The sequence below is a fragment of the Cantharellus anzutake genome (assembly GCF_015039405.1).
Source record: "Cantharellus anzutake strain C23 chromosome Unknown EI90scaffold_44, whole genome shotgun sequence".
NCBI classification, from domain to species: domain Eukaryota; kingdom Fungi; phylum Basidiomycota; class Agaricomycetes; order Cantharellales; family Hydnaceae; genus Cantharellus; species Cantharellus anzutake.
Genome location: NW_024066994.1, coordinates 366,036 through 392,726, shown reverse-complemented (window position 1 = coordinate 392,726; position 26,691 = coordinate 366,036). Strand labels below are relative to the sequence as shown.

The 26,691-nt window shown below is 48.7% G+C and overlaps 5 protein-coding genes across 5 annotated transcripts; 1 reads left to right on the top strand and 4 right to left on the bottom strand.

The window, feature by feature from the left end:
* Window positions 1-1,431: 1,431 nt before the first annotated feature.
* EI90DRAFT_3069138 (uncharacterized protein) lies at window positions 1,432-2,801 on the bottom strand. Its single transcript, XM_039061133.1, has 5 exons — window positions 2,705-2,801; window positions 2,270-2,628; window positions 2,034-2,164; window positions 1,851-1,958; window positions 1,432-1,797 (listed from the first exon to the last, which is right to left on the bottom strand). Exons 2-5 carry the CDS (start codon window positions 2,346-2,348, stop codon window positions 1,624-1,626), a joined length of 492 nt encoding a protein of 163 aa, XP_038913136.1. The 5' UTR covers window positions 2,349-2,628; window positions 2,705-2,801; the 3' UTR covers window positions 1,432-1,623.
* Window positions 2,802-5,040: 2,239 nt separating this feature from the next.
* Window positions 5,041-6,048, top strand: EI90DRAFT_3291183 (uncharacterized protein; the record flags this gene model as incomplete). The annotated part of the gene is made up of 2 exons (XM_039067263.1): window positions 5,041-5,211; window positions 5,283-6,048. The coding sequence occupies 2 exons, from the start codon at window positions 5,041-5,043 to the stop codon at window positions 5,790-5,792; spliced, it is 681 nt and encodes a 226-aa protein (XP_038913135.1). The 3' UTR covers window positions 5,793-6,048.
* Window positions 6,049-11,953: 5,905 nt separating this feature from the next.
* Window positions 11,954-13,061, bottom strand: EI90DRAFT_3069116 (uncharacterized protein). The gene is given in 7 exon segments (XM_039061132.1): window positions 11,954-12,128; window positions 12,139-12,247; window positions 12,301-12,389; window positions 12,440-12,579; window positions 12,630-12,736; window positions 12,796-12,872; window positions 12,932-13,061. The coding sequence occupies 7 exon segments, from the start codon at window positions 12,998-13,000 to the stop codon at window positions 12,084-12,086; spliced, it is 636 nt and encodes a 211-aa protein (XP_038913134.1). The 5' UTR covers window positions 13,001-13,061; the 3' UTR covers window positions 11,954-12,083.
* Window positions 13,062-19,474: 6,413 nt separating this feature from the next.
* Window positions 19,475-21,213, bottom strand: EI90DRAFT_3069095 (uncharacterized protein). The gene is made up of 3 exons (XM_039061131.1): window positions 20,363-21,213; window positions 20,063-20,244; window positions 19,475-19,982 (listed from the first exon to the last, which is right to left on the bottom strand). The coding sequence occupies exons 1-3, from the start codon at window positions 21,048-21,050 to the stop codon at window positions 19,827-19,829; spliced, it is 1,026 nt and encodes a 341-aa protein (XP_038913133.1). The 5' UTR covers window positions 21,051-21,213; the 3' UTR covers window positions 19,475-19,826.
* A 3,602-nt stretch (window positions 21,214-24,815) lies between these two features.
* EI90DRAFT_1871631 (uncharacterized protein) lies at window positions 24,816-25,784 on the bottom strand. Its single transcript, XM_039052289.1, has 2 exons — window positions 25,428-25,784; window positions 24,816-25,365 (listed from the first exon to the last, which is right to left on the bottom strand). Exons 1-2 carry the CDS (start codon window positions 25,511-25,513, stop codon window positions 24,894-24,896), a joined length of 558 nt encoding a protein of 185 aa, XP_038913132.1. The 5' UTR covers window positions 25,514-25,784; the 3' UTR covers window positions 24,816-24,893.
* Window positions 25,785-26,691: the final 907 nt, after the last annotated feature.

The window sequence follows — 26,691 nt, the reverse complement described above, 5'->3', positions numbered from 1 at the left end:
TGGTTGGATACTATCATTGTCGCTATCAAATTCCAGTTGCCTTTGAGCATTTTGATCGCCTCCTGGAATAGAAATGAGGGAAAGAGGAGGGAAGATTAAATCAAAAATGATATGCATACGTTTTAACACCCCCACGCTTTGCGGATCCGCGTGCCGCTTTCCCACCACGGATCGGTGTGTCGGGTTTGTCCTATCTTGCTCTCAGCTTCGAGTCTGTTGTCTGGCTCTGACGATTCATTCATCTCCTCTGCAGTAGATAATGAGCGCATACCCAGATGACATGGCCCCAAAAAGTACTTACTAAGCATACGAATATGATTTCCTCGCGCATTTCTCACGACACTTTGGATCAAAAAGGGAAAGGATTGGGGAGATGGGAGTTACCTTGCTTATTGTTGGCGTCATGATGATTCCCTGGATAAAATAAAAGCAAAATTGTTGTTAGCAAGGCACATCTCAGCAAATCACACGTAAAGACACGTGGAAACACGTCCAAATACGAAGCCTTCATGAGGATTGGCATGAGTACAGCTGGGGTGTTCTGGTAGAACTATCAGCACTTACTAAGTGCTACCTCAAGAAAGAATTACTGTAGAATGGTAGGTGGAGGCTTGGAGATAGGTGTAGGGGGTTTGAGAGTTGATATGAGAGTCCAGATGAGGGAGATGGGGACGAAGCAAGGACCGGAAACTGCCGAGAAGCCGTTTGATCGATCTAAGTCCTAAGCGCCAAGTGTATGCCCCCGGAACAGCAATTTGTCCCTGCTGTAATGCAGTTGGCCTCAGAGCGTACAATTAGACGGCATATCCAGTTTTCCGGCCCGGACATACTTGATGCACTTGAGCCAACACCCAAGCACGACTCCGACAATTCCGACCACAGTTTCAGTGAATAGTGGCGCTTATTCGGACGTGGAATTATCGCCCACTTCTTTCACTACGCTCTCTGACACCACCCAAATCATTGCACTTGCGTCCGTATCGTCAGTCTGTGGCCGGTTTTGTTATGGGACAAATTCTGGCCGTCGTTGGGCTATCATTGACCGCAGCGGCAAGCTTGCGAGGCCAATTTTTAGTGTGGATGATGATGGCTAGCTGAACGTCAACTCTCCGCATCGAATGTGCATCCCAACTCATGTAAAATTCGTTGCACTCAAGAGACTATCGATTGAGTTGTATTTTACAACGTTCCAACTGTGGTATTTAACTTCACTGCGCATTCTGTCGTAATTTACCTCCTTCAAAATACCACCAAAACGTCCGTAAATGGTTAAAAACTACAAGTATTGTGATTTTTTACGACAGTTTACTTCCCACAGTGGGGTATGACCCCGTTCACGTCAATTACACAATTATATTTTCAATACAAATTTGCTCAACGAAGACGCAGCTCTCAATTTATCCACGGTCTATTTCGATGATGTGTCTGAATATCTAGGCACGATTGCCTGCAATGTCTTTGTCCGGGATGCATAAATACAGGCTCTGGCGAAAGCAGAGCCCTCACCGAGCCCAGATTTCTTGAGTTGATTTCGCACGAACGGCGGACAGTTTCACGCAAAAACGCGAGATGAAAGACATCAAAAACCCCAATGTCGCGATTCATGATGTCGTAGAAGTGCTGCTATGGAGATCGAAAACTGGCACCAATAATGAAAACTTGATTCTGATAGCTTGATAAGTCCCTAACTACGTGTAGGAGTGCGAAAGTCCAATTGCATATCGAGCCTGCTTTCAAGTCCGACTCAAACACGCCTGCGGGTCCGCGGAGCGAGGTCCGAGTTCTCCTAATCATCATCTGTGTGACAATCAAGTCGTTAGAAGGGAGACTGGGGACAAGTGAGAACATACAGTTGCAGCAACCGCAACACTCTTCAATCTCGCAGCACTAAAGCGAACGATAGGTGATGAACGACAAAGAGGACACAATAGGACAGATGAACGTACACAAATGTCCTCCTAAAAATAGAACGAAACCATGCCGATCAATAAAAAATAAGATATACATTATATATTCGGTCTATGCGAACGCACCAAAGCACAGCAACACAAGCAACAAATGAAACAATCCTTGATGAAGTTACCTCCTCCACGAAGACGGAGAGGGGCCTTTGTCTGCGATTGGGTCTGTTGCGACTCCTCTGGGGGTGCTTGGGAGGGGATGACTACTTATTAGGAATACCCCGAAACCAACAATCAGCGCGTCATCACCAAAACCAATGTGTCGGTCAGCGGTTCAACGATCTGAACCAGAAAACGAAGAGACGTACCCATCTGGGTAGCACCAGGCTGTTGGGTTTGGATATTGCTTGTCGCTTTAGGCTGACTCGTCATGAAAAATCCGAACATATTTGTTGACGCTAGTGAGTCTGGGCGAGCAAAGAAGCAAGAACTATATAGTATTTATAGCTCTCCACCTGCTCCGCCACAATCATCCCTGGAACTATCGTTCGCTGCGCATCCTATGCTGCGGCAGTCGTGGGAAAGTAGCAATATATGCAGGAGATTGGCCAAAACAACTCTCATCAGTTCACTTATGGCAATGGTAGTGTTGTGCGAACGTGGGCGGTGATTGAACCCGGCCCCCGGCATTATATAATCTTGGTTATCCCCCGGTGACGTACAACCCCTAGCGGTGAACATTGGCGGAGAAGACACATCTACATACGCCCTCAGGAAGTTTTCGATAGTTGTAGATTACGCACATTCAACGTTATGGTCTGCTGTCAGTGGAGTACCGTCGGCTTATGTCTTCATTCGAATTTGATTGCAAAGTCCTCGAGCCAGAGAAGAATTGGTTTGGTCCGAGAAATGACTAGAGTTCGAAAGACGCTCATGCATTCATCACACATCTATACGTAAAGGATGAGACTTCCCATGCAGTAACAGGGCGCTGAAGCGGCTTTTTTGAGAGCTGCGTAGAAGCCATCAAGGGGAGGTCTCGATACTTGATTTCTTTGTCATAGATTCCTGTTTTACACTCGATCCAGCGGAGGGAGGTCTTCGTTCGCCTTTGAACTGGGTATTCAGTCTCAGATGACCTGGAGATCTCAAATTGAGACTTGCAAACGTTGTGGTAAGCACAAATGCTCGGTTTACTGTATATCGGATTGTGGGTCCTCATAGCCGTGCAATCAGGATAATCCTTGCGGTACGCGGGCCATTACGCTACAGCCCAGTTTCCGGAAATGGACGTCGAGGTCAAGAACTATGTATTCTGATTATCGGACTCCCTCGAGGTCCCCAAGCCATGAGACGAAAGAATCGCCCTGCGACCCCATTGGAGATGGGAATGACCAGGTATCCTTCATCGATGTTATCTCCTCGGGCAACGGCCTTCCGAACTTCCAGATGATGGGATGAGTTCCAGCCGCATAGATGTCTTCCTGGAGGGGATTTCCGATCAAGGAAGTGGCGCGATGTTACAAGCAAGGACTTTCCGAAATATCCCTGGATGATAGCATGACTATCCGACGCAGGAATTCCAGCGCTTATACATATCGATGGTTTCTTTGGCTTTCGTCGTCACACTTTCCTCCTCTCCCGCGCCCATATGGAACCCTTTTCCCTTACCCTGGTTGGAGTGTCAATACCGATGATCCTCCGGCTGCCACGAGCCGCGACACGAGTGTGAATACCTCATTGGGAAACCTGGACGGTCAGCTTTTCGGAAGCCCCAATTTTGGAAAGTAGCCCCCTCTATACGGTTGTACCTGCGAAAGACGCTCTCGCAAGGGAGATGACGTCCTGTAAGGGCGATGCTGCCACTTATCAAATTTGTACCGAGACTTCCTCTTAAGCAGAATCCCCCATGTGTTAGACCCCAAGGAGGCACAACACCTATTCCCTCGGAACACTCAAGTCGCCCTTCCGCCAATGTGATGAAGGATATTCTACAGGATCGCGCCCCTCGAGACCACAGCACAGCGAAGCGTCTGGCAACGGATTTTATTGTCAATGCTGATATGAGCGTACTACAGCCACTTAAGCGTGACGCTAACCGCTCAACCTGTGGACACTTCGATATAAGCGTCATGCTTAGGTGCAATCATGATCACCAATGTCGCGCACATCATCACATTTAGCATCAATTCCAATCGAGATCCAGTGATGAGAAACAGGAGAAGGAAAACGCGAACAAGGTACGCTTACTTCCCACCAACATGCACTTTGGACTGAAATGCTGTCATAACTATTGAGCACTAGCAGTATTGAGTCGCGTTGGAGGCATTCTCCCCGAGATTATCCACACCCTCTATCAAACATCATCACGATGAACGTTAGCCATTTGTTCTCCTGCTCTGGTGGCTGAAGCCAGAAAAATAGCGGTGTAAGCCCCCCTTGCCGGGCTTCCAGAAGAGGTTTGCTTTACCTCCACTGATCCTCGGCGGGCTTCCCGATCCTAGATTCGTAGCTATCCATGCAGCTTGTTGTCGTGCAGCCCATCTTTCGGGAGCGCCGGAAGCTATCAACCAAATCTACGATGAACTTGAGTTCTTGCAGATAATGGCTCTTCCGCAGAGCTTCTTGATTGCGTTCTGCTAATTGCCAGCTGCATGCGCTGAGCCTTGTGTTTTAAACTCCGGAAGAAAATTGATGATCCGATCCTGCAGAGCACTAAAGGCAAACGAGTTACGCTACGCATCCTGAACCAGTGGAATATGGGGTAGTTCAGGAATGCCTTATCAGGGCGAGTCCCTCGTTAAGTTATCGATTCAACCGTCACCGTGGACCGTGGCAGCCCCGATGGAAGAATACGTTATGTTCAAGTGAGACCATCCTTCCAGATCCAGCTTTGGTCCCTGTGTGTATATCGGGAGTATCGCCCTTCACGGTGAGCCATCTACTCTTCGTTTGCATGAAACCCCAGAACTCCAGGATATAAAGGTAGATTTGAGACCTAATGTCTTCCCCAACACTATGGCTGTCCTGGATCCATATGCAGATTAGTCGATGTTTGCGATGCTGTCCTTCATGATGCGTTGGCGTTGGGGACGCCGAGAACCAGCAACGAACCCATTGTCAGGGAGTTCGAAATCTGATGATCGCTCGAGCTAATGGGTATATTCGGACGAGGAGATCTGCACGATGTCCTAACGAGCAGGCCGAGAGCATTCTGGGAAAGGACTGCTACAGCACCGGTAAAGATAACTTGAAGACGCAACGATCCTCAAACGCGAGATATTGTCTCGGTTTACGGATTGTCGGAAGAGTTTGTTTGCTAATCCCTGGTGGATGGTAGATACCGCAGGTAGATTTATCCCATACGAGTTATGGTGCTAGCTTAGCCAAGAGAGCGGGCATCACGCTGAGAATCGTGTGCCTGCCACGCAGCAAGCGGCAATGGAAGATGCCACGTTAGAACACTCCTATTGCGTTGACGTCATGCGTGCTCGACTGTATAACGAGAAGCACCTTCAAGCGCCATTCGAGGATGCAAGATTGTACGAGGCTAAGGACACCCCTAATGACGCACGAGCGTTTGAAGTTATGTATGCTCTTTGTTTGGTGGCCCGCTGTTCGCCACTTGGAACACAGTGCCGCCGTGCCCCGGCGGTAGGCCTAGACTTCGCGGCTGCACCAACGCCATTCGCGGACCATGGAATGATATACAACAGGGGCAGTAGCAGGAACACGCAGCTACGATATTTTGCCAGTGGGAGCGTGTGCACGGGCACGGGGATTCAGAATGCCTGGCGAGAGAAAAAAACCGGTGTTGGCGAGTGGGGAGCGGATTACCCAAGTATGAGCCGTTCGAATTATCGGTTATCGAGTTTTGGAGTTGATCAATGATGCAGAGTCATAGAAGAACTCTCCCATCCACGAATTACAGAAGAATCGCCTTTGTACCATGCCGCAAACATGGAGGTACGCCAAGAAGGGATTGATCGAGGCGAGCGTTCACATCTGCAGTTGTCGAGTACTAGTCCCATTATCGACTCGACCAGAGCGCAACAGGGCCGATCCATGAACAGCCGGACTCACGGGAGCCCACAAAGGGAACGAAAACAGGGATGGGGGAAGGGGATCACTAAGTGGGGCACCATACACACCACCATCCTCTAATTCGGAGAAAGAGAATATCATATTTGAAAAGGGAATCAAAGGCCCAATCCCCACCTACAGTAAGCGCTTCCAGAGGTCCCAAGGCAAATGAATTGCCAACTCTCCCTACAGACTTCTTTCCAAAACCTCGCGCATGGGCCATGCTCTATCCACTCAATTTACCACACCCACGGCCTGGTCGTTCATTTTCCCTTGGATTTCCGTACGATCCAACCTCAAGTAGTCCAATATGACACCTCCCTTGTCGCACGTACAGGTCCTATATCGACATGGCAGAAGACCAGATTCTCCCTTCTTGAAACATAAGTCGCCAGCGGCTCCAAGTAGGCCGAAGAGCGGTGCTTTATCATTCCTACTTCCAAGCGAATTTCGTAATGGAGCTCGCTTACCGAGGCATTGATTGCTGCCAGTAATGGCGATGCACCCAACCGAGTAGTGAGTAACCCTGATCGTCCCTCTTGTGCTGCTGCGCCGCCTGCTTGAGCTCTAGGCTGTGAGAGTGCGCAGCTTGGAGACCCCGCCGCACAAGCAATTTCAAAGATTACGACAGAGTGTTAAGCACCACTGGTGGCGCACACCAACGTCTTCAATCATACCTACCCACGGCCCAGTGTGGTAAGGGACATTGTTTGGGCTTTACTTCACCAAACCGGACCTGATGTTAGTTCCGCCGACCAACAACGATTACCCTAATGCTATTTGTTTCTAGGGGTTCCAAAGTTATATATGTAGCAACCCAAGTGAACCTGTTACACCGGAGTGCTGGGGTGATCTCAACAAATCACTCCGTCGATAAACCTCGACTCAACAAGGTGTGTGTGTATAATTCTGGCAACAAGGTCGTCGAGTACGTACAACAGCCCTTCCATGTTCTCACATGCATCAGAATCAAGTTGCTCATTATATGACATGATTAAACCGTACCGTAGCCTTGCTTCGATGAGACACGACAACAGATTGAGCCACTTAAAGACCTAGACAAATGACGCCCTTGCAGATGTAAAAGATCATTCGCGAACCAAACAAATATAAACTATGAATGGCAATTTAAAGTCCCTTACATGCCTGACCATATACGGCTAAGTGCTCCGAACAGGATTCTCATTTCTGATTCTCTAAGGGTTGTTCATTCGCTTGGACATTCCATGCACGCTCTCACCGGCCCTTCGCTTGTCGTTATCTAGATTAGAGTGACCCACTTGAGAAAAGCTTCTGTCCTGTATTCTGCTATCATTAGATAGGGTCATGCAATCCCTGGCCACTTGCCGGTTGTTGCTCTCTGTCAATCACTGAAACGTGGTGAAATTCTCCAGTTACTCGGCTCGAATCGCAAGAGAAGACAACATTTCTGTGGAAAACTGGAGAACATGCATAAGGGCAAAAAACCCGTTGCGCGCTAGATTGTCCTTGCCTGCTCCTTGCAATACCTGTCTTACAGCCTACAGGTTGCCAACGCAACTGCGATGCGATTTCCCTGTCACGTCAGGAGAGCTCTGATCACCTACGACTGCCCTTCAACTTCGAATCCTTGTAATAGGGTCACACGACTATCTACCACATTTAAAAATACATTCAGATGCAGCAAGTCCAAGCGGCCCTTGTTCGTTCCAACCGAATATATCCTCAAGGCATGTTTGATTATTGGACCGGACCGGCCAACAAAACCAATAGAGGCATGGACCTAATACAACGACCGCTCTTCGTTAATCATTCCTCCTGAATTGTGCATACCCACGCTGTACAAAATTAATCACATACATTATATAAGCGGTCAAGCGTCCCAAACAGAGCTAGAGCGAGCGAAGCCAAAAGTTAATTTATCATGTTAGCACCCAAAACTAAGTATTCCCAAGTCGGATGAGCTGCCAATCTAATAAAGCGAGTTATATCGCTAGCCGGTGCATTGCAGACGCCGAATATTTCCGGATCCTGCCAAATATACAAATATACTCACCACCTCTAACTCTCACCTAAGTATGCTCGCCCTGACGCCTCACCCTACATAAATTTCACGATATAATCCTTACACACAACTTCCTCAGTCCTCCAATATATCATCTCCAGTATCGGCCGTCGGCTAATGCGCAGACGAACCCCCTTAGTGTCTCAGGAAGGGAGGATCGAGGAAAACAATACGATCGAGAGAAGTTTATATTCTTATCGTCCACGCGCACCTACCATTATCATACACCTAGCACGCTCAGGACAGCCAAGAGATCATTGGATACAAAGTTGCGAATGAATAGCCGAGATGTGGTCAATCCACTGGATTCCGTGACCGCTTTATTTGCAGATTGCATATTGATGAGAAAGGCAACAGTCAACAATTATGACCATAATTCCGACTCCGCCGCCGCCCAATGTCTCCAGTCCGCTTGGGAACAACACACCAACGATGGAGATGGTGGAGTGATAAACTGTGCGGCATACATATGTCTGCGGCCAGGCGGAGAAATGACTCCCTGTTGTATGTCATGCGAAATGCCGGACCAACCATAGAACAACGCCAGCGATGTTAGCCGCAGGGCTGGTTACCAACTGGAAGAGGACGGACAACAACCAGCTACATCCATCCGGCACTGCATTATTGGCTGTGCATTCATCGTAATCTGAGAATCCGAAACATTGGACACCGGTCTCAGGATGTAGGGCACTCGCGAACCATTGTCGGTATAAGCTACTAGTAGCGGAGTCATGTCCTTTCGCGCTCGATAATCTGGTAGGGCTGCGGGAGACCAGTCGCTCATGGGCCAGCACATATGCGTGGCCCTCTCCGTGCCTTGTCCGGTAAGAATGTATGCTTGTAGGGAGTAGCTTTAGCCCTGATACAAATACTGGGGATCGGAGTGCATGAACCAAACACTGAGCTGTAAGGATGACGAGGAGTTAACTAACAAGGCCACCTAAGCTTGGCTAACTAATATCTTCGAGTCAACTGAGGGGATTGTAAATACCGGACCTGCATGGGGAGAAGAAAAGCAGAAGGATTGGTCGCAAACCAAGCTTTTGGGGATGTTGTTCTAACGCCGTGGTATGAGCGGGGCTTAGATAACTTGCAACACGGCGACACTATAGCCTCCCCTATGAGTTGTGTATCTTTGCAGCTGTATTAGTTGGGGATTCGCGACTTCCAACCCAACGTGATGATGAACATCCCACTCCGCTCCTTCGACGATACCAGCTGTGGCTGAAATGTAGGGCCCATGCACCCTTCCGCAGGGTGCTGGTCATCCGCCGCAAGGCCCTCCTTCGACGTTGGTTGTGGCGGAATTGCAGGCCTAGGGTCTACCCGAAACCCTAGGCAGGACCCCAGCCTCTATGATATTGGATAGACCGAAATCCAGCATCTGTCGCTGCGTAGGACGTTCTGTATCCCATGTGTTCGGCCCACATAATCTCGATGAAGGTAATTTCCGTCTTATCGCATATTTCTTCCGCTCTAGCGATCAATTCTGACCCAATTAGTACTGCTATACTGATTTGGCTGTTCGAACGTCGTTAAAAGCCTTGCACGTGTGCATGTCCTGACGCTGCGTCTGTTCCTTATCCACCCGATCATGCATGGGAAAGGGAGAGCCCCCCTAACCGTAGTAAACGCCCTCTATCGGCACTGCTTGTGAGGGATTTGCCTTATCCTGTTACTGCACCCTTTCACCCGATCGACACAAAGGAACAATCAGCGAAATCCTTGATCGCTCTATGCCTGGATTGGTAAATTATTAGCTGCTTATCCCCGATCGTGCATCGCGCGACAGGCAGCTGACGCCACACGCCTTGTATGCTAGTGGCGGCTTGCTATCGTTGTTTGCGTGCTTCTCGTCATGTGGGACCGGGCGTTGCGATTGCTCTACCAAGCGTACTCACGATAAGGACCTTGTACATTTCTCCGAGCCTCGTGAACTTGGCCAACGATTTGCTGGCATTCACAATTTGAACTACGCATAGGTGTCATGCACTTTTTCGACCACGGCCATTCTTCCAGCTGCAGAGCGAATGGTTTGGACGGCACACTTTCCTCAGGGCGATCCCTTTGTTGCTACCGTAAATGATAAGACTCGCCGCCTTCTCTCCTATCTCTATCATGCTATCACTGCGAAGTCTTGCATTCACATGTCTCCGCCGTGAAGCCCCATACTTGATAAGTCGGTCAAACTCCACATTGGACGGATAAGAGATTCCCCCATGGGCACAAGATCGCTGACTCGTTTTCCCGTAACGGTTGTTGTGGTAATATGTCATTTCGTTAGTGAAATGTTATGCACAGCCGACGTGAGTATCCTATCGAGAATACGTATCGCCAACGGCTAGGAGACATTACTATCCTGCACAATTCAATGATAGAGCATTACCAACTAGTATGCGTGTCCTTGTAAAATGTTCTATCAAACAGTTGCGGCTAGCAATCAGCATTCTGAACAACTAGAGCCAATTTAGCTGTCGACGCTGATTATTCCCTGATGCCTCCGATAAGAACGTGTACACCTAGATCGATCATGGTGTGAGTATGTTTGGAACAACTAATATAATCTGCATATGTGGTCATGGGCACCTCTTGGATACGGCCGACACTGCATATATATACTCCTCTCGTATCAGTGCCACTAACAGCAGTCGAGCTACCACGCCGTCTTGACTTTCTATCTCACCTTATCTGTCAAAGTCGCTCACATGGGGATTACCAGCCATTACATTGAGTTGTATCATCCATCCCCAATAGCTAGGATCATTGCACATATCGGAGTAGATGCAACCCCAACTTGCACAGTTCCAACTACTCGGTTCTATGTAGTACGATTTCACGCCTGAATTGCATAATTCAGTTGATTACTCATCCCACATTGGAGGTCAGAATATGACGCTGGGACCCAGGACCGTTAATCATCAACAGCTGGTCATCGACCTTCCAAAGCCAGGCGTACCGGAATAGGCTTCCTCGGAGTTTGATGGTTTGGTCCTTTGTAGCAATATTGTAAATCAGGACGTGCGTTAGGATGCCTAGATGAAGTGACATAGTCAGAGGCATGAGATTTTCCGGTTCCCCGAACCTAACGCTTACGCAGATGCAATGTGCTCAAGAATCATGTCTTCCGAATCTGTGACACAAGGTTTGCAAAGCAAGCATTCCCACTGTCCATTCACTGTACTCGATGCTCTAGCCGATTCAAGTTCCATACCCTCCAGAACGCGGAATCTTGGCTCTTCACCACCGCCATAGAGAAAACGGCGGAAGCAATTATGCCCATGGTGCACCTTTCGCTCAGCATGTCGATCAACCAAGTTTAGAAAATAAGATGGTTAGGTACCCACCGCTTTAGCGGCTTCCAATATTGTGGCACTCCCAGGTAGAGTGCAGGTGACACATTCGACATGGATGTTTTCCTCCAGCAGCTGTGTGAACGTCATGGTCTCAGAATTGTACCCAGCTGATGCCATGATGCTGATCAGGATACGTGATCCCAAATCGTCCCATTGCCACTGCAGAAAAAAATGCCCGAGATTAGGATACCTTTGACCGTACACAGGGTCATCATATCTTGTGGAAGGCTTGTGCATGAAAACAGATCGAGCGAGGCAGAGTGTTTCCTCGACGGAAGATAATCGTAGCTTCGGAGGGATCATCTCCAACCATTCCCTCTTGCTATTCGTCGAGTGGTCATTGGAAATATCCTCGAAGCGGAGCATCAAGGGCCCAATAATTACGTCAGGGATTTCAGAATAATTGGTAACATCGATGTTATGGAGGTTAGGCATCAAAATTTCACGGAGCGCTTTCTTTAATTGCAGGTGTCAGAGAAACATAGTTGCAGGATACACATCCAACGTGTCGCACCTTGACTTTGAGGATCTTATAAATTGAGGGGGGGATGGGCCAGAACTCCCTCCCTGGATCGCGACATTCATACCAGGAGCAATAGTGTGATATAATGGCCTCCCTTGCGTAATAACTGTAGGTGTCGGTGAAGAACCTTTCGCATCCCTTGACGGCTAGAATGGCATTCAGCTCAATTGTAGCCCAATCTACAAGGAGTCAGGTTGGTTAATCAGTGACGACAGAATCAGACAGATGCTAGCTACCTTTGTCCAACAAAGGCTTGGCCACCCGAAGTCCTGGGAATTCACCCGCGACAGCATGGTCAACAAATGCTTTTAGAAATCCCATATTCTCCAGTTTCGACCGTACCCTGTGCGCGTTCGGCAGTGAGTTATTGACAACATCAACCTGAAGGGAGCTCACGCATTCTTGCGGGCAGCGCGAATAAGGTCCAGCTCGTTTTCTCTCTGAGAGATACGGCCTTTCGTCCACTCCGTACATAATGTTGCGTGCTGCAGGAAATTTATGGTTGAGATCAGTGACGGAACGAGAATTAGCTTACTTCCTCCAATGCCTGCTTTTTTGCCCGTTGTTGGGAAACATACGACTCCCATGACTCATCACTGCTTGCAACTGCCTTCAACGTAAACAATTCAAGCTCCTCCTTTGGACAAACAAGAACCACGCGTTTTGGAGGGCGTCCTTGGAAGTGGGTTAGTGGAATTGCTCGACCGAGCGGTATATTTGCCTACGGAAGGAAATGAACGTTTGGCGGAGAAGGAGATCTTGTCTGAGACAGACGCGATCCACCCTCACTGACGACAAAACTCCATCAATGTCGCAGTACTGCGATGACAGTCTATTTGACATGTTGGGCCGTAATGTTCTCACGAGGCGAAGGAAATTGGTAATGCGCACTGATTTTCACGACATTTGGAACACCATCGAACTTGCAAAGACCAGTCAGTGGATGAACGGGTGGAAGTGGCGCAAAGCTACATCGGGGCATCATAAAATTGTGGAAAAGGGTGAAGACAAACAGAGTGACTCGTACCTGGCAATGAGACCCAAATCCTAACAAGGCATACCTCTGCTCTGTGAGATCTGGGTGAATCGGCGGCATGTCGGGTGCATGTCCTTCTCGCGAGGCCTTCCACACTCCGGCAGCGCCTGGCCGTAGTAGGTACCGCGCGAATACCTTTGCAGACCGTACGAGCCGAAGTAGGTCCCGTGGCTCGAGATGAGAACAGATCTGCCAGCCTGGTGGTGAAAGGGACCGTCACCCACGGAAGAACATTGGAATATAAATACCTCAAAGACAATCTCAATAGGCATGTCATGGATAACACGCCGCAGCTTTCCATGTTTTCTGCGTCCGGAGGTGCCTCCTCCCTGTTTCTTCGACCTCGACGCTTTGGGGCGCTTGGCGATAGGATGATCTCTCGAGTCCGAGGGGCAGCCTTACGAGGCCAATTACCACACGACCAGTTCCATGCATACGTGACGCTCACTGTATTCATCGTCGGCGAGAGTCCGAGCGGACCGAATACGTTTACGGGAGGGCATCGCGGTTGCTGAAAAAGGATGTGAAGATGGTTCATCTTGTTAAATTTTGGGAATACATACACCTCACATTTCTCGTTCGGATTCCATCCTCCACCCCGTCTAGATGTGATTCACAAGTCATCAATACTCAAATTTCAGCGTCTAATATAGCAGATCCGGTATAACTGGCTCGGAATTTGCGACCTAACGCACGCGGTCACCACGGCAGGGAAAACCCCCCTCCTCTCGCGTGGGGATGACGCTTGACCGTCCTGACGCAGCTTCCAAAGCCTGCGCATCCAGGAAGCGAACATGTGCCAACAAACATCGAAATGCCTACTTGCCTTCCGTAGAATGTTTTTGCATATCAAGAACCCTTCTTAAGGGCGCCCAGACTTTTGAGGCAGAAACGAGGTTCAAGTCAGGGCGATTAGGGTCGCACAATTACGTAACATCTCTGTCGGAGAACACCGCCCAAGCGTTACAACGCCTCTCAACGGCACGCGCCGTCCCAACGCTCTCAAGGCTTACTCGATTGTTCGCTTCGAGGCGTTATACTTAACGCTTTTTAACCGTTTCAACGCGTTACAACGGTTTCCAAGCGTTACAAGAATCGACGGGAATTCTCACGTTTGCTTTCCCACACTGTGCCTTCGACGCACTGGTTGCTGGCGTTCCTTCGTTTTTCTTTTGAATATCACAGAGATGTTGTTTTTGAGCGGTCCAACAAGGATGGCTTCTAAGTCATGTATTGTAGTTGGCTGAATTTATTGTGTCATTTCCTTTCCCACTCTAGTACTCACTCGTCGCACAACTCCGATGACTGTCTACGCTTATGGAGTTAGTTGTGATGTTGTTACTAGAGAGGGCCGATCCTGCGTACTAGTGTCTTCAAATACCAGTCGGGCGGTGAACGCGTGAAAGTGCTGCAAAGCTTGAAAATGTGAACAAGGGGGAAGAGGACGGATCAGAACATCGTACCTGACAATGAGACCCACAAGCCTAACAAGACAAACTCCTGCTCTGACCGTGAGACCCAGTGAAATTATGAAAGAGACAGTCAGTCACAACCCGCACTAAAATATACCTCTGGAACTACTTATGTCAATGGGTATTCCTTCAATAACCTGCTGAAGCTTCCCATGCTTTCGCCGACCGGATGCACCTCGCTCCTTCGATGTTGACGCTCTCGGGCACTCTGGGGGGTCACCTTATCGTGCCCTCTCAGCGCATGGCTACCCTTGTACGTATGTGACACTCACTCTATTCACCGTCAGCAAGGGCCTGAGCAGAATGCTACGGTACTGTGCCCTGATTGTGAGGCCATCCCCTTTACGGACACACGTGTGTTGTGTGCGTGTGTGTGCATGTGTTTGGGGAACGAGAAAACAACGCCCAGAGTGTGGGGCTGAAATATATCATGTCAGACCGGGACTGACCCGCTTCAACTGCCATATTCTCATCGCAACCTCAGGAGTAGGAATGATATCTCAGTCAAAACACATTAATCGCCGTCTTGACGACCCCGACTTGAAGAAAGTACACGTACCAAAACACGGATATCTGAGGCAAACTGAGGTCTGGAGGACCCCTGCATTGTAGGAAACAAGCACGATTGCGATATGGTATATGCAATGCTATCCAATCAGACCGAGAGTCCTGAAAGCCGAAAACAACCGAAGAGGTCATGAGTATAAACTCAAGCGCCGCCGGGTCAATAAAGCAGCTCTTCCACCCATTCAGTGGACATCGTAGTCTGCCTGACCACGAATAAGCCAGGATTGTAGAAGAGGCAGGGTTCATTGTGTGATAACTGCGCAGCGCGATACCTCAATTAGTTAGGTATGAGTAGTGATGGACGGACTTGCCTGCGCAGCGCGATACCTCAATTAGTGAGGTATCAGCTGCTAGCGCAAGTCCGGTCCTTATATACATCTTGTAATGACTCTACGCCACTGAGGTGAAACATAAATGGTAAACAACAAGTTGAAAACAAAAGCGCAAAGCGCAAAAACAAAGAGTCTAAGAGGTTGCCGCCGTTTGTGCCTCAAAGCGCCCCTCCCCTTCCCAAAGCGTGAATGTCCGGCCCGGGTGACTTCCTTGACCACCAGTGGCGTTGGGCTGCAACTTCTAACACATTGATATAGCATGAAGGAAACACCGAAATATGTCAAACATCATATCGATTTCTAGGATCGACAGGCAACCATATTTCCGATCCATCCTGTTCCAGTACATTGCCTGGCCCATCAACCTGTGATTGGACACTGATTCATGATAGCTGGTCGATACAGGGACGCATGGGATGAGAGGTAACCAACTATTGGTTGATGATAAGCGTACACTGCCATGCACTGCGATCCGGTCAACTAATGCGAAGAGGACCACAATGACGCAGGAAAAACGTTCTAGAAACTTAAGCAGGTGATCAGCTTCTATTGCTAGGAAACAAGGTTCAAAGGCCCTCAGGTATGGCGATCAATCAAACCGTATGGTTACGCGGATTTGGTTGTGGAAGTCAGGAATCATACTAAATTACCAGCTCTCTGGATCGAACTTCCCCTATCACTCCCAGATCTACATCTAATGCAGATCGAGAATCGTTATGGCGCACGCACGTTCGTGAACACGACAGCGATAAAACTTGCGAAGTTGAACAGCTATTCAGGCGGATATTAACCCCGTGGATCTAGAACCAATATTTTGTTTCTGAAAAGCGTATAGCCCTGATGTCCAATAGTCACTGGGTAACTTGACTAAAAATGTTATGAAGACGAGGTGATGAGTGTCTTCCAAGTAAGGGAATACGAATCCCTGTCGGAAAGCAATCGGGTCGGGAAGCCCGAAGTGTCCATGTGTCAAATCCCAGGACTAAGAAGCCTAAGGAACAATGCACAAAATCAACGCGACACACTTTATGGAAAATTTCCCCAGAGGTGTTCTACGCAGAACATCACAACATGGGACTAGGCTCTGATGTTGGTAGGTCATGAGGTTTCCAATACGATGTGTGAGAGCCGAACCAAGAATGGAAGCGCTCTGATGAACGGCGCAATCACCAAAGCCCCCTGCAGCTGGATTAGGTCCATCATACGACGAGGACAGCCTTAGCGGTCGACGCGGTTCAAGCCACCGCATTTCGTTGCACCGGGTACCTGCACAACCTCATGTGCTTCAAAGCACCCCTATCGAACCAACTAATCACGTGCGAGTATACGTCAATAATTTGCGTCAAACCTCAGCGTCAAACGGCCGAGAAAGCCACGAGTCGTTGCGCGCGACAATTTCAGAGACCAACAGTGAACCAAGGGAGCGCACGTTCGAAACTAATGCCTCCTCAAGTATCATTGAACCTGACTGGAGAGAGTCAGTTGCCTCGTGCTGAACGCCAGTATGTATTGTTCTGCTAATCACACGTCCCTCGTACAAATCATCACAACTTACGCCTCAAACCTATTCCCAGGTAGGGCAGGTAACGTAAAGCATGCACATTAGCCGTGCGAGTCACAGCTATTTCAGATTAGAGCCACAAATGGAGTGATCGACGAACCGTCATTGGGACTGAAGTCCCATATTCGTACGACTCTAGCACTGCAAGAAGATCGCTTGAGGGCATGAGGCCTCGGGACAGTGATAGCACTGATGGGTCACCAGGCCAATTCCAGCACCAGCATCAGAGAGATCCTCGCACGTTCGAATGACGTGAAAGATGAATCGATCTCCTGGCCAATACATACAGCCATCCGCAGCCCAGCGCTAGCTGTGCTGCATGGATCAAGGGTCGCAATCTAAAGACTGGGTCACGAGTGATTTTAGAAAAAATCCGCCTATTGGGCGGCAGTTGTATTAAGATAAGATAAAGGTCGAGGCCAAAACTCATTCTAGGACTAGATCCCCAAGGCTGAACCCCCAAAAAGACGTTCATGGCGGAGATGAGTGGGCGTCAGATTACAAGGTCACGCATCCTTGATCATTTTCCCACATCAACGTGAACAATCCGAGTAAGCTCCATCTGGTACTTTCGGGTTGGTTGCTCACGCGCGGAGCCACAGCAGCAAACCCCGACTTGTCGGCTGTCGGGCAGGAATTTCCTTCTCTCACAATCGTAGCCGCATGAGGCTATACACTAGCCGAGAGGGTCTGGGTCCCCCATCACACGAAAATGCGGACTTTTGTTTCTCAGCCTAAGCTTCTTGAGGGCGTCTTCGCAGTCTGGAATCTTGTCTAATCGAAGGCAATCTGCTCAACATGAGTCTAACAATGGGAACTACCAAACATTCTCCTTGGACTTTTCCCAACCGAATTCTATGTCGGGTGAACCCATGTACACGATGTAAGACAGAAGATGTCCAAGGCGGGCCCCCACTCACACGCACATGACCATCGAACTGGCCTGGCGATATACCCGATGATGAGAAGAATTGATTGACTGGCGCGAAGCACACACTGCACATGCGTGCTCTGGCCTCACGAATCCCTCGTTTTTCAGCCTAAAACTTGTCATGGCGGGGGCCCGTACCCGGGGGGTTGAGCTTAGCAGGGGCTTATCTTATTCACGCACAGTGCAGGGGAGGGGCGCTGTGGATATGATCATCGATCCCACATCAGATAAGCACCGATACATATTCCAGGGAACCTGGAAACTTCCGCTCTCATATTCGCATCAAAAAGCGAAGACCCAAATCTAAATTTCGCTAAAAAAGACACTTGATTGCCAACTGGCGCAACGCCGCTTGACAATCATCTATTAACTTTATCCTCGATATCGTATCGCGGAAAGTGGGTCCCGCGCGCCCAAGCCTTGACAGAAATACCATCAAACGGAAGCATTCTAGTCCTATCTACCGCCAAAACGACGCATTCTCATATCTATCTCATACACAACTAGTACTGCTATCTCTCTCGATCAAAACAATCACGCGCATCTTATGTGCACGTTCCTCCAGAACTGGAATCTGGATCCGGATTTTCCACACATAGATACGCGCTAGCCCCCACTCTGCCCAAGCCATACCCCCAGGCCCCCAAGCCAAAGGCTCTAGAACCCATCAAAAAAAAAAAATAAATAAATCTAAACCCCTGGTTACCTATCACAAACCAAGTCAGATGAGCTTACCGGATCGAGCAACTCCGCCCATGCGCACGGCACATATCAAATCATTCAATTCACACCCACACCATTGTTTATTCCCCTCATCCCAGATCCCAAACCCACCTCGATACCTCCCATACATGTACTTCCTCCGCGTACTCTCTTGGGCCCAATTCATTCCAATGTCTCACTTCCATTCAGTTCCCTGAAATCACTGGCCCTTTGCCTTTGCACGCATGTACGAGGACGCACGGCCCCCTGAGATAGATCTCATACAGCAGGAGGATTAGCCTTCCTTTTCCCTTCCCCTTTCCTTCTCCCCCCTTCTACTTCCTAACGGTCACATCCGTCCATTCCCACAAAACAATTCACCGAACAAAAAACAAAAAGATACCTAACGTGTGCATGCTCACGCGCACGATAGAGGCACAGGCAAAAGGAAGGGTAGATCGGCTAATCGAGCGCCATCGGGAAAATTCCCAATTCACACACAAAGCGTCGGCGTCTCCGCGCATCCGTGTGTATGCACACACACCTAGCATCTTTTCTTTTGTCCCTTTGATAAGTCATGTCACCTGCGCCGATCGTGAGCTGAGCCGGATCCGCGACTCACGCGAGCAGCGAGCAGGCAGTGCGGGATCGATAATCCCCTTATCCCTCATCTAAACGCACCAAATAGGTAAAGTGATAGTCGTCATACTATAGCCCATGCCGTGCCGTGTCCGTCCGTCCGTATGTACCGTAAGAGCCGTCACGGTGACTCACGTCAAGCGCGCCATAATCACGCCATCGGGTGGTCCATTGCGCAATGATGGACACACAACAGGTCGAAACGAGTGCGTATATCCATTTATCGGAGTGGAGTTGGCGAGAAACAACTCTGCGGTTTGTGTCGCATATTCATGCAAACTAATGCAATCGAGCGCCGCACGGGCACTTGTTCAAATACATCCACACTATGATCGTCATACGTTGGGTGTTTGCATTGTATATATAGAATCAGCATCAAGTCTTGCAAGTATAAGAGCATCGGAATCAAGAACAACTAGTCAGCACCATACAAAAGGAAGGTTGCTGAACGTGGTTTTCTTGTAGATAACACGCACGAATGCCAACACATTGAGAATATACTATGGATGGGTACTTAGGTATGATAGGGTAGAGTAGGGATAGGGATTATAGTACTGTCGCACTGAAATTCTTCTGATAAAAAACACGAATTGTAGAACTTTGCTTTATGTAAAACCAAAAAAAAGGGAGCACATGGAGTAGAGAGGCACACAGTCACGACAACCTCACGTCGGTTTCATGGTCAACGACGTCCTGCTGCGAACGACGAAGAGGAAGAAAAGTATGCCGATCCCGCTACTGACGATTGACTTGAGGTGGATGTTGACGTTGAAGGCGATGACGTGGAAGATGAAGAGGATAACATCTCCCTCGGTACTCCCACTTCATAAGGAGAAGGCTAGATAGGGAATGGGAATAACCGAAGGGGTGATTAGTAAAAATCCACGAGAGGGAGAAACGAGACTGTAAGCAACTCACAAAGAGGTGCTCTTTCCTCTGTAAGAACTCGGGTGAAGTCATCTCCAAAGAGTGCAAGAATCTGAACGTATTCGTTACGCTCGTCCTTGTCTTCGTACTCGGTCCGGAAGGACGAAAATTCAAATCTGAGTCCAAATCCAAATCCAGGCTCGTCGAAGAGTACGTTCTATTCGAGCTGTCCACTATTATCGTCATCGCCACACCGAGGGAAAAAAAGGTAATTCACCAAAGTGCCGAAAAAGGAGAAGAAAAAAAAAAGGTCAGTAAATGGGGCCGACGAAGGGGTGAAGGGTCACTCACGTCCATATCCGTCAATGACTTTATCCATCCTTCGATGTTGGTCGGCCACCTCAAGCCAAATATCCAACGCCATATTCGTCTTGCTCGAACTTGCTTTCCCCCTGGAGCTTGGTCCTCCTGGCTTCCCACCTACATCCAACACCGGTCTTCCCATCACTGTTCCACTCTTATCCATGCTCGAGCGAGGCACAAAAACTTGTGGTTCGCCCGCTTCGGCATCTTCATCATCCGACGCCTCTTCATTGGGCGCAGTACCTCTATTCAAGACGTCGGAACGGGGGAACTGGTTTGCATTTACAGGAGGACGCGCACTACTACGTGGGAGTTGGGTACTAGGAGGTGAACGATGCTGGTTATGATGATTATGGCGTTGGTGCTGGCGTTGGTCATGGATTTGCTGGTGATGATGATAGGAAGAGGAGTAAGGAGAATGGAGGTGATATGAAGGCTGATTCATCGATGCGCTTTTGAGGCTAGAAGGCACTTCAGTGTTGGGTATGAGCGGGGACGCGGAAGGGGAAGTGGCGTATGAAAGAATGGTAGAGGTAGAAAGGGATGGCGAAGGAGGGGATGAAGGCACGACTTGCTGCGCTGATGCCGCTGCTGTATGCGAGTGAGTGCGAGAGTATGATGATGATGATTGACGGGGAATGGGTACTGGGATCGAGCGAGAAGTCATGGTCGACATTGCGTTTCCCCGTTTGGTTCTATTTTAGCACTTCCGTAGACGTGGAGGAGATAGGCGAGTGTGTTATAGTCTAGTCTGGCGAGTTAGCTATGCGCGCTCAGGTTTTGATTTTGTTTGTTACACGAAGAAAAGTAAGTCGAGTGGCGGGGAAGTGGGTGTTTTTGCCGTTTTCGTAAAAGACGAGGAGGAAGCGAGTCGTGGTCCGTTGTCGTGGTCGATGGTAATGCGGGGAACGGAGGTAACGTCAGAGTTGGGGGAGAGATGGGAACAAAATTAAGAGGAGACGCGCGAAAGAGCGCTTTTATAAACGAATCTAGAGGTGAGGCAGGAAAAATAATCGATAATTTCCTTTTTTTTTTTTTTTTTCTTTTTCTTTAAATTTTAGCACAATTCCGCTTCGATAGATAAGGGAAAAAAGGGCACTATTTTAATTGAAGTAGATAGGATGTCCCAGAATTGCAAATTTCAATTCGTGTTAGTGTTTTACAAATCGGGAAGCGGGAAAAGCAAAAATGGAAAAGGGGGGACCTGTGATAACTGAAAACTGAATTCAAATTCTTACACATATTTTTTTTTTTTCTTGTTACTCGCCGACGTCATTTTTACTACATTTGGAAGAATTGGAAGAGAAAAAAGGTGGGAAAAGCGAATTAAAAGAAAAGATTGTGTGCAAGGGCCGCGGAGGAGAGTGTGGATGGTAAATCCCCCCCAACCCTCACTCTCATCGTCGTCTGTCTACATCCCGCCTACATCCATCCCGTTCCTCCTACTCCTAATAAGCGTACTCCCCTTTCTCTATATAACGGCATGGTCATCTGGCCGCGGTCATATATCACTCACTACCCAAAGAAATCAAAATATCCGACCCAGATAAACCATTTGGTCAAGTATGAACCTGTGACCGTTGTATATGTCTTACATGCTGCAATCCCATCTTATCGAGCGATCTGCAACCATTATCCACCTTACCACACCCCTTCGACCCTTTGTTTGAGTTACCGATGCTCCGAAATGATCAGTCTGCAGGGCGAATATTGGTCAAGCTGCTACTGGAATTCACCATAACAGTACTACTACATGCTAGTAGTAATGAACGGGATTAATTTTGTTGCATCCATGGCACCGCAGCTAGCTAGCTGCCTTCGGGTGATGGGAAAAGATCGATGGATGAATGAAATTTCATTAGGGTTCGAAGGCACGAAGAAAGTGGTGTAAGACAAGTTGTTCCAAAGTGCATGACTACAATGTAGGTGTGTTCCAGGCAAGTTGACGGATGGGGAGGCCGATCATCGGGGAAATCGAGCTCGACGTGACGAGATTGGACTAGGTACTTGGTAAGTTGTTATCGTCATGCACGCGGGAGCGGGGGCTGCCGATAGGGGGAGGAACTTGTTGGGACCAGCGGGAACATCGTAGTAGTCCAAGTGCGTACTGTCTCGATCTCGCCAACAGGAGAAACGAACATACACACGTAAACGCACTAGGAGCTGATACCGTTATCAGTTGGGGTGTCAGATTGCGGGGATTTCCAGATATGAACTAATAGAATTCGGACAACTCCGCGTGGTATCACTCAGCTCCCTCGGTCAACGATGCCACTGCTCTGGAGCCTCCAGTACACTGGAGACGGCCTTATCATGAGATCCCCGGGAAAAGCGAATTACGGCGTCCATCGCAATAGTGCTGTCTGACTGTCCCTTTGGCGACGCCCGCGGGGCTGGCCAGCGCATGATCCAGTCGTCGTGCTCTCTGGGACGTCTGCCCACGTTTAGCGCTGACCTTGTTCACCCCAACTGCCAAGTCCGTGCATGATCAGCATATAGTGCAGTAATACCTACGTTAGCGAGGCTAATGTCCAATCAGAACCAATCATGACCACATCATATTACCGTCATTGACGCTTAGCGCACAAGCGTTTTATCTGTATGTATGTGCATCTATCATCGTTGATATCGCTCGGTGCCATCTCCTTCTCTTCTCGCCACCGGTTATTTTATACCCGCCTGCACGCATTATCATTCCTGTGCCCAAGTCCCAATGGACGTTCATGCGATATTCGGACCAGTGGCCACGCGAATAAGCGCTCGTCCAGCCCCTTCCGTTATCATCGTCCACTTATAGAACAGGGGCGATAGGCCTATCACGTCCGGATTCCATCTTGGCGCTCCCGCTATTTTGGTTATCGTGTATCATGTTTGAATTGAGAAAGCAGGGCCCGTGCGCTTTTTTACTTACGGAGCACTGCGTACCTTGCCTTATCATGATATATCAATATATATCAATATCTCCAAAATAGCCTAGACCTCTCTGTCGTTCCCGCATCATGCCCGCGCGACAAATCACCTACTTGGGTTTGTTACCCAAATCGACATTCATATCACCTCGAGAAGATCCAGAGCCCCAGAAAATTTGACCCAAAAAAGCCATCCACACAGAAATCGGCGCCCCTGCACAGTGGTTTACTACCACATCGTTGCACCCGCGCGGGGACGTCTGCCGCAGTCCACGTATGCACGCATGTGTATAATGTGATCGCCGGCCTCAGGAGATTGGATCCATATCAGTGCCCCCCCCCCCTTTCAACCCCCAACTAGCATCCAAAACGTATATCACTATCACTGAAAATATTGCATATTGTGCAACCCTTAGGCACACTGTACGGACGACCTCATCAAAAGTGCATATGCCACGGAGGGCTTGCGTGCGCAGCGTAAGAGCAACTGTTCACACGACGCGTCCAGTACAACCCTCCCATGTTGGTATTCTCAGAGCGCTGGCTTCAACATATCTCTTGGTCATGATTGGCCTGCTTCTAGCCCTGAAGAGAAAATCATATACAATTTCAAAATATGTATCATGTACATAATCATATGCATGAGCGAGTATCAGAAACTCGCGTATGATCGGCTTATCTGATGCTGTCGACAATATATCTTGGTTACGGTACGGGTACCACTGAATACAACCGTATCGGGCGGGTACCATCTCCCGTGCCATGCAGACAAGCTTCACCGTGTGTACGTGTGCGCCCACGGCATGACAACGCCGCATTTGTCACCATCACCTTATTCCTTTGGTGATACATCATGCCGACCCAACTCCGGCAGCAAAAGATGAAACAGGGAACGGGGGGGTACTTAGCGTTCGTTGTTGTTGTTATCGTTGTGTTGTGGTATAGGCGGTAGCAATACGGCAGTGAGGGTAAAATTGATTGATGGATGAAACAAGTGTAAACCCGAAAATGGACATGAACACCCCACGGGCAGGATTGATAGGAAGGGTTGATGCTGAGAAATGATTCATCAACATCATGCGTTGCTTTGCCGGCAGTTCCAAAAGCATTTATCTATATAAAGTGGTGAATCCCGAACACGTTGAGGTTGATAGCGGCGGTTCTCATGCTGGTGGCATGGCATGGCGGGGGCCGAAATCAAAACTCTTCAAAAGCGAAAGAAGGAAAGAAAGAAAGAAAAAACATCGAATCTCCGCGAAGGAGACCCGAAAGGAAAGAAAAACGACCCGTTGCACGCTGCGCAGCGAAAACGAAATATTCGAATTCTAGAAGGGGTGGGTGGAAAGGAAGGGGTGGGAAGGGAGGGGGAAAGGATACGTGGTGTGGAAGCCCTTTGCATCAGTTCAGGGCCATGCAGGGACGGCACTAGTGATAGAAAAAGGAAGGGATGTTGAAAGTTAGGGGAGTTGTCAATGCAAACACATCGTGTCGCTGGCCTGTAATCACAAGCCAAAAGCTATTTTACCGATAAGGACGGCAGGAATGTCCCAGGGGCACGGTCCAGAGGCGGCAAGCGGTCATCGACGGTATCCTTTCGCATTGGCGAATCGTCAAACGGGTCCGCATCGCCAATTGTTGCAGTGAAGTGATTGGACGGGCTGTGCTAGCTTAATTGAGTAATGTTTTTGTCGCCCCCGTGGCACTAGCAGCTTTCGATAAGCTACACCGTCGATGACATATGATATGCCGGAGCAGTCACCACGGGAATAAAAGCTTCTCGGGAACGAGAGGGGAGGGGAAATTTTGTTCAGAAAATGAATCCCGAGAACATGTGCGTATGTCGAAGCTCCGATACAGATATCCACTGATCGGCATTGCTTTGTGTGAATGCGAAATGAGCGGCATTTTTCTTCACACTGAGGACTGTTGTATGAGCCCGAATGTGTCGCAGTGGGCACCTGCCCCAGAAAAGATTCGGGAGTCGAGGTCAGGTCATGATGCAAGGGTATCAGTGTCAACATCCCTGTCTGCTCGCAAAGGTCGGGATCGAATACGCATGAAGAAGCATTGACCAGGGAAACACTTTTCCATATCATGCAGCGCAATCGTGTCATAGTAGCCCGAAAGGCACGCGGACTCCTCACCTACAGAACGTCACCCTCATGATTTGCCAGTGCAGTATTTGTTTTTTTGAAGGACTTCCAATCAACTGATCCATGAGTCTATGCATGCAGGAAATAATTTCACCTTCGGGATTATACGGATGAGCTGTGGGTAGTCCAAATGCCTCAGACCCTTCTAGCAGTAGCAAAAAGCAGAAAAATATCTTGCAGGAAGTGTACACCACCCCTCAGACTTGAAAAGGATAGTATTGGTGGGCAATAGAGACTGGAGTTGAGCCATGTAGCCCCACGGAGTACCGTGCGTAGGCACGTATTAAGCCAATGATTAGAAGTCCTGGTAACGGGTCGGGGAAATCGTGCGAAGGGTCAACCATCATGTAATGCAAAGAAAAATTCGAACGTTCCAGTACGGGTGTGGGGCGTGAGGCCGCTTGCCCATCAGTGTATACATAGTTCTTTGCGGAATTCGATGGAGCGTCCCATCCTACATGTGCTCCCTTTTGCAAACACTCACCCATTGAAGCTCGTGAATGAGAATGGGTGTAGTATCGCACACATCATTGCGACTACAACCGGATCCGTGATTGGACGATGGATGAGTATGTCCGTCCGTCCAGGCTTATCCCCAGAGTGTTACTGCGATGGAATCCCATCCTGATCCTACGCTGATGCTATTTGCTGCCGTAGCAATCGAATTAGTGCTGAATATAACTTGCAGTTCAATTCGGTTTTGCACCTTCCATACCGGCCATAGTGCAGTAACATACTAGCCCTCGAAATTAAGATCTTCCATCCATTTAATCATCTTTCTGAGGTTCTTGTAAGCCCCAAAGCACTCGTAGCGATGGGTGGAAAAAAATCGCTCAGTTCCTAAGTATCTAGAGGTAGAAGCGCGTTTGGTCATTATCATACCTCGCAAATCTCTCGCACAATTCTGAATTGAACCTGGACCTTCATTAATGCGTAGGTAAGGCATTCATTATGCAATCCATCGTCAAACTTGGGTATGTTGGTCGTCGATCCTTTAATATCCAGGATCGTGGTTGGAAGATCTGGATCCGGAAAACTCGATTCGTCCTTTCCATGCATTTTCGTTAATTTCAAAGTTAGGACTGTTGAAATCACCTTGGCCCGATAAGTTAATACTTCCACAGTGAATTAAAGAAGTGATAGCGGCGAGATGAACTGTGAGTAATCTGGTTCAGTTGACCGGAAGTTAGCTACTTTGAGATGCCTAGAAGCCAGCACTGCTCTAGCTGCGGCTTCGCTGAGTCCTTTGAATCCA

Bases quoted from the DNA above. Each gene is read 5' to 3' on its own strand.
- EI90DRAFT_3069095 (XM_039061131.1), bottom strand. From the start codon at position 21,050: ATGTCGACCATGACTTCTCGCTCGATCCCAGTACCCATTCCCCGTCAA. The intron at 20,245-20,362 runs GTGAGTGACCCT...TGACGATAATAG, and splicing joins AGTCATTGACGGATATGGAC to TGGACAGCTCGAATAGAACG. The intron at 19,983-20,062 runs GTGAGTTGCTTA...TTCCCTATCTAG, and splicing joins AGAGGAAAGAGCACCTCTTT to CCTTCTCCTTATGAAGTGGG.
- EI90DRAFT_1871631 (XM_039052289.1), bottom strand. From the start codon at position 25,513: ATGCATAGACTCATGGATCAGTTGATTGGAAGTCCTTCAAAAAAACAA. The intron at 25,366-25,427 runs GTGAGGAGTCCG...GATATGGAAAAG, and splicing joins ATGAGGGTGACGTTCTGTAG to TGTTTCCCTGGTCAATGCTT.
- EI90DRAFT_3069138 (XM_039061133.1), bottom strand. From the start codon at position 2,348: ATGTTCGGATTTTTCATGACGAGTCAGCCTAAAGCGACAAGCAATATC. The intron at 2,165-2,269 runs GTACGTCTCTTC...CCTAATAAGTAG, and splicing joins GCCTGGTGCTACCCAGATGG to TCATCCCCTCCCAAGCACCC. The intron at 1,798-1,850 runs GTATGTTCTCAC...ATTGTCACACAG, and splicing joins GTGTTGCGGTTGCTGCAACT to ATGATGATTAGGAGAACTCG.
- EI90DRAFT_3069116 (XM_039061132.1), bottom strand. From the start codon at position 13,000: ATGCCGCCGATTCACCCAGATCTCACAGAGCAGAGGTATGCCTTGTTA. The intron at 12,737-12,795 runs GTGCGCATTACC...CATGTCAAATAG, and splicing joins TCCAAATGTCGTGAAAATCA to ACTGTCATCGCAGTACTGCG. The intron at 12,248-12,300 runs GTGAGCTCCCTT...GAACGCGCACAG, and splicing joins CGCGCTGCCCGCAAGAATGC to GGTACGGTCGAAACTGGAGA.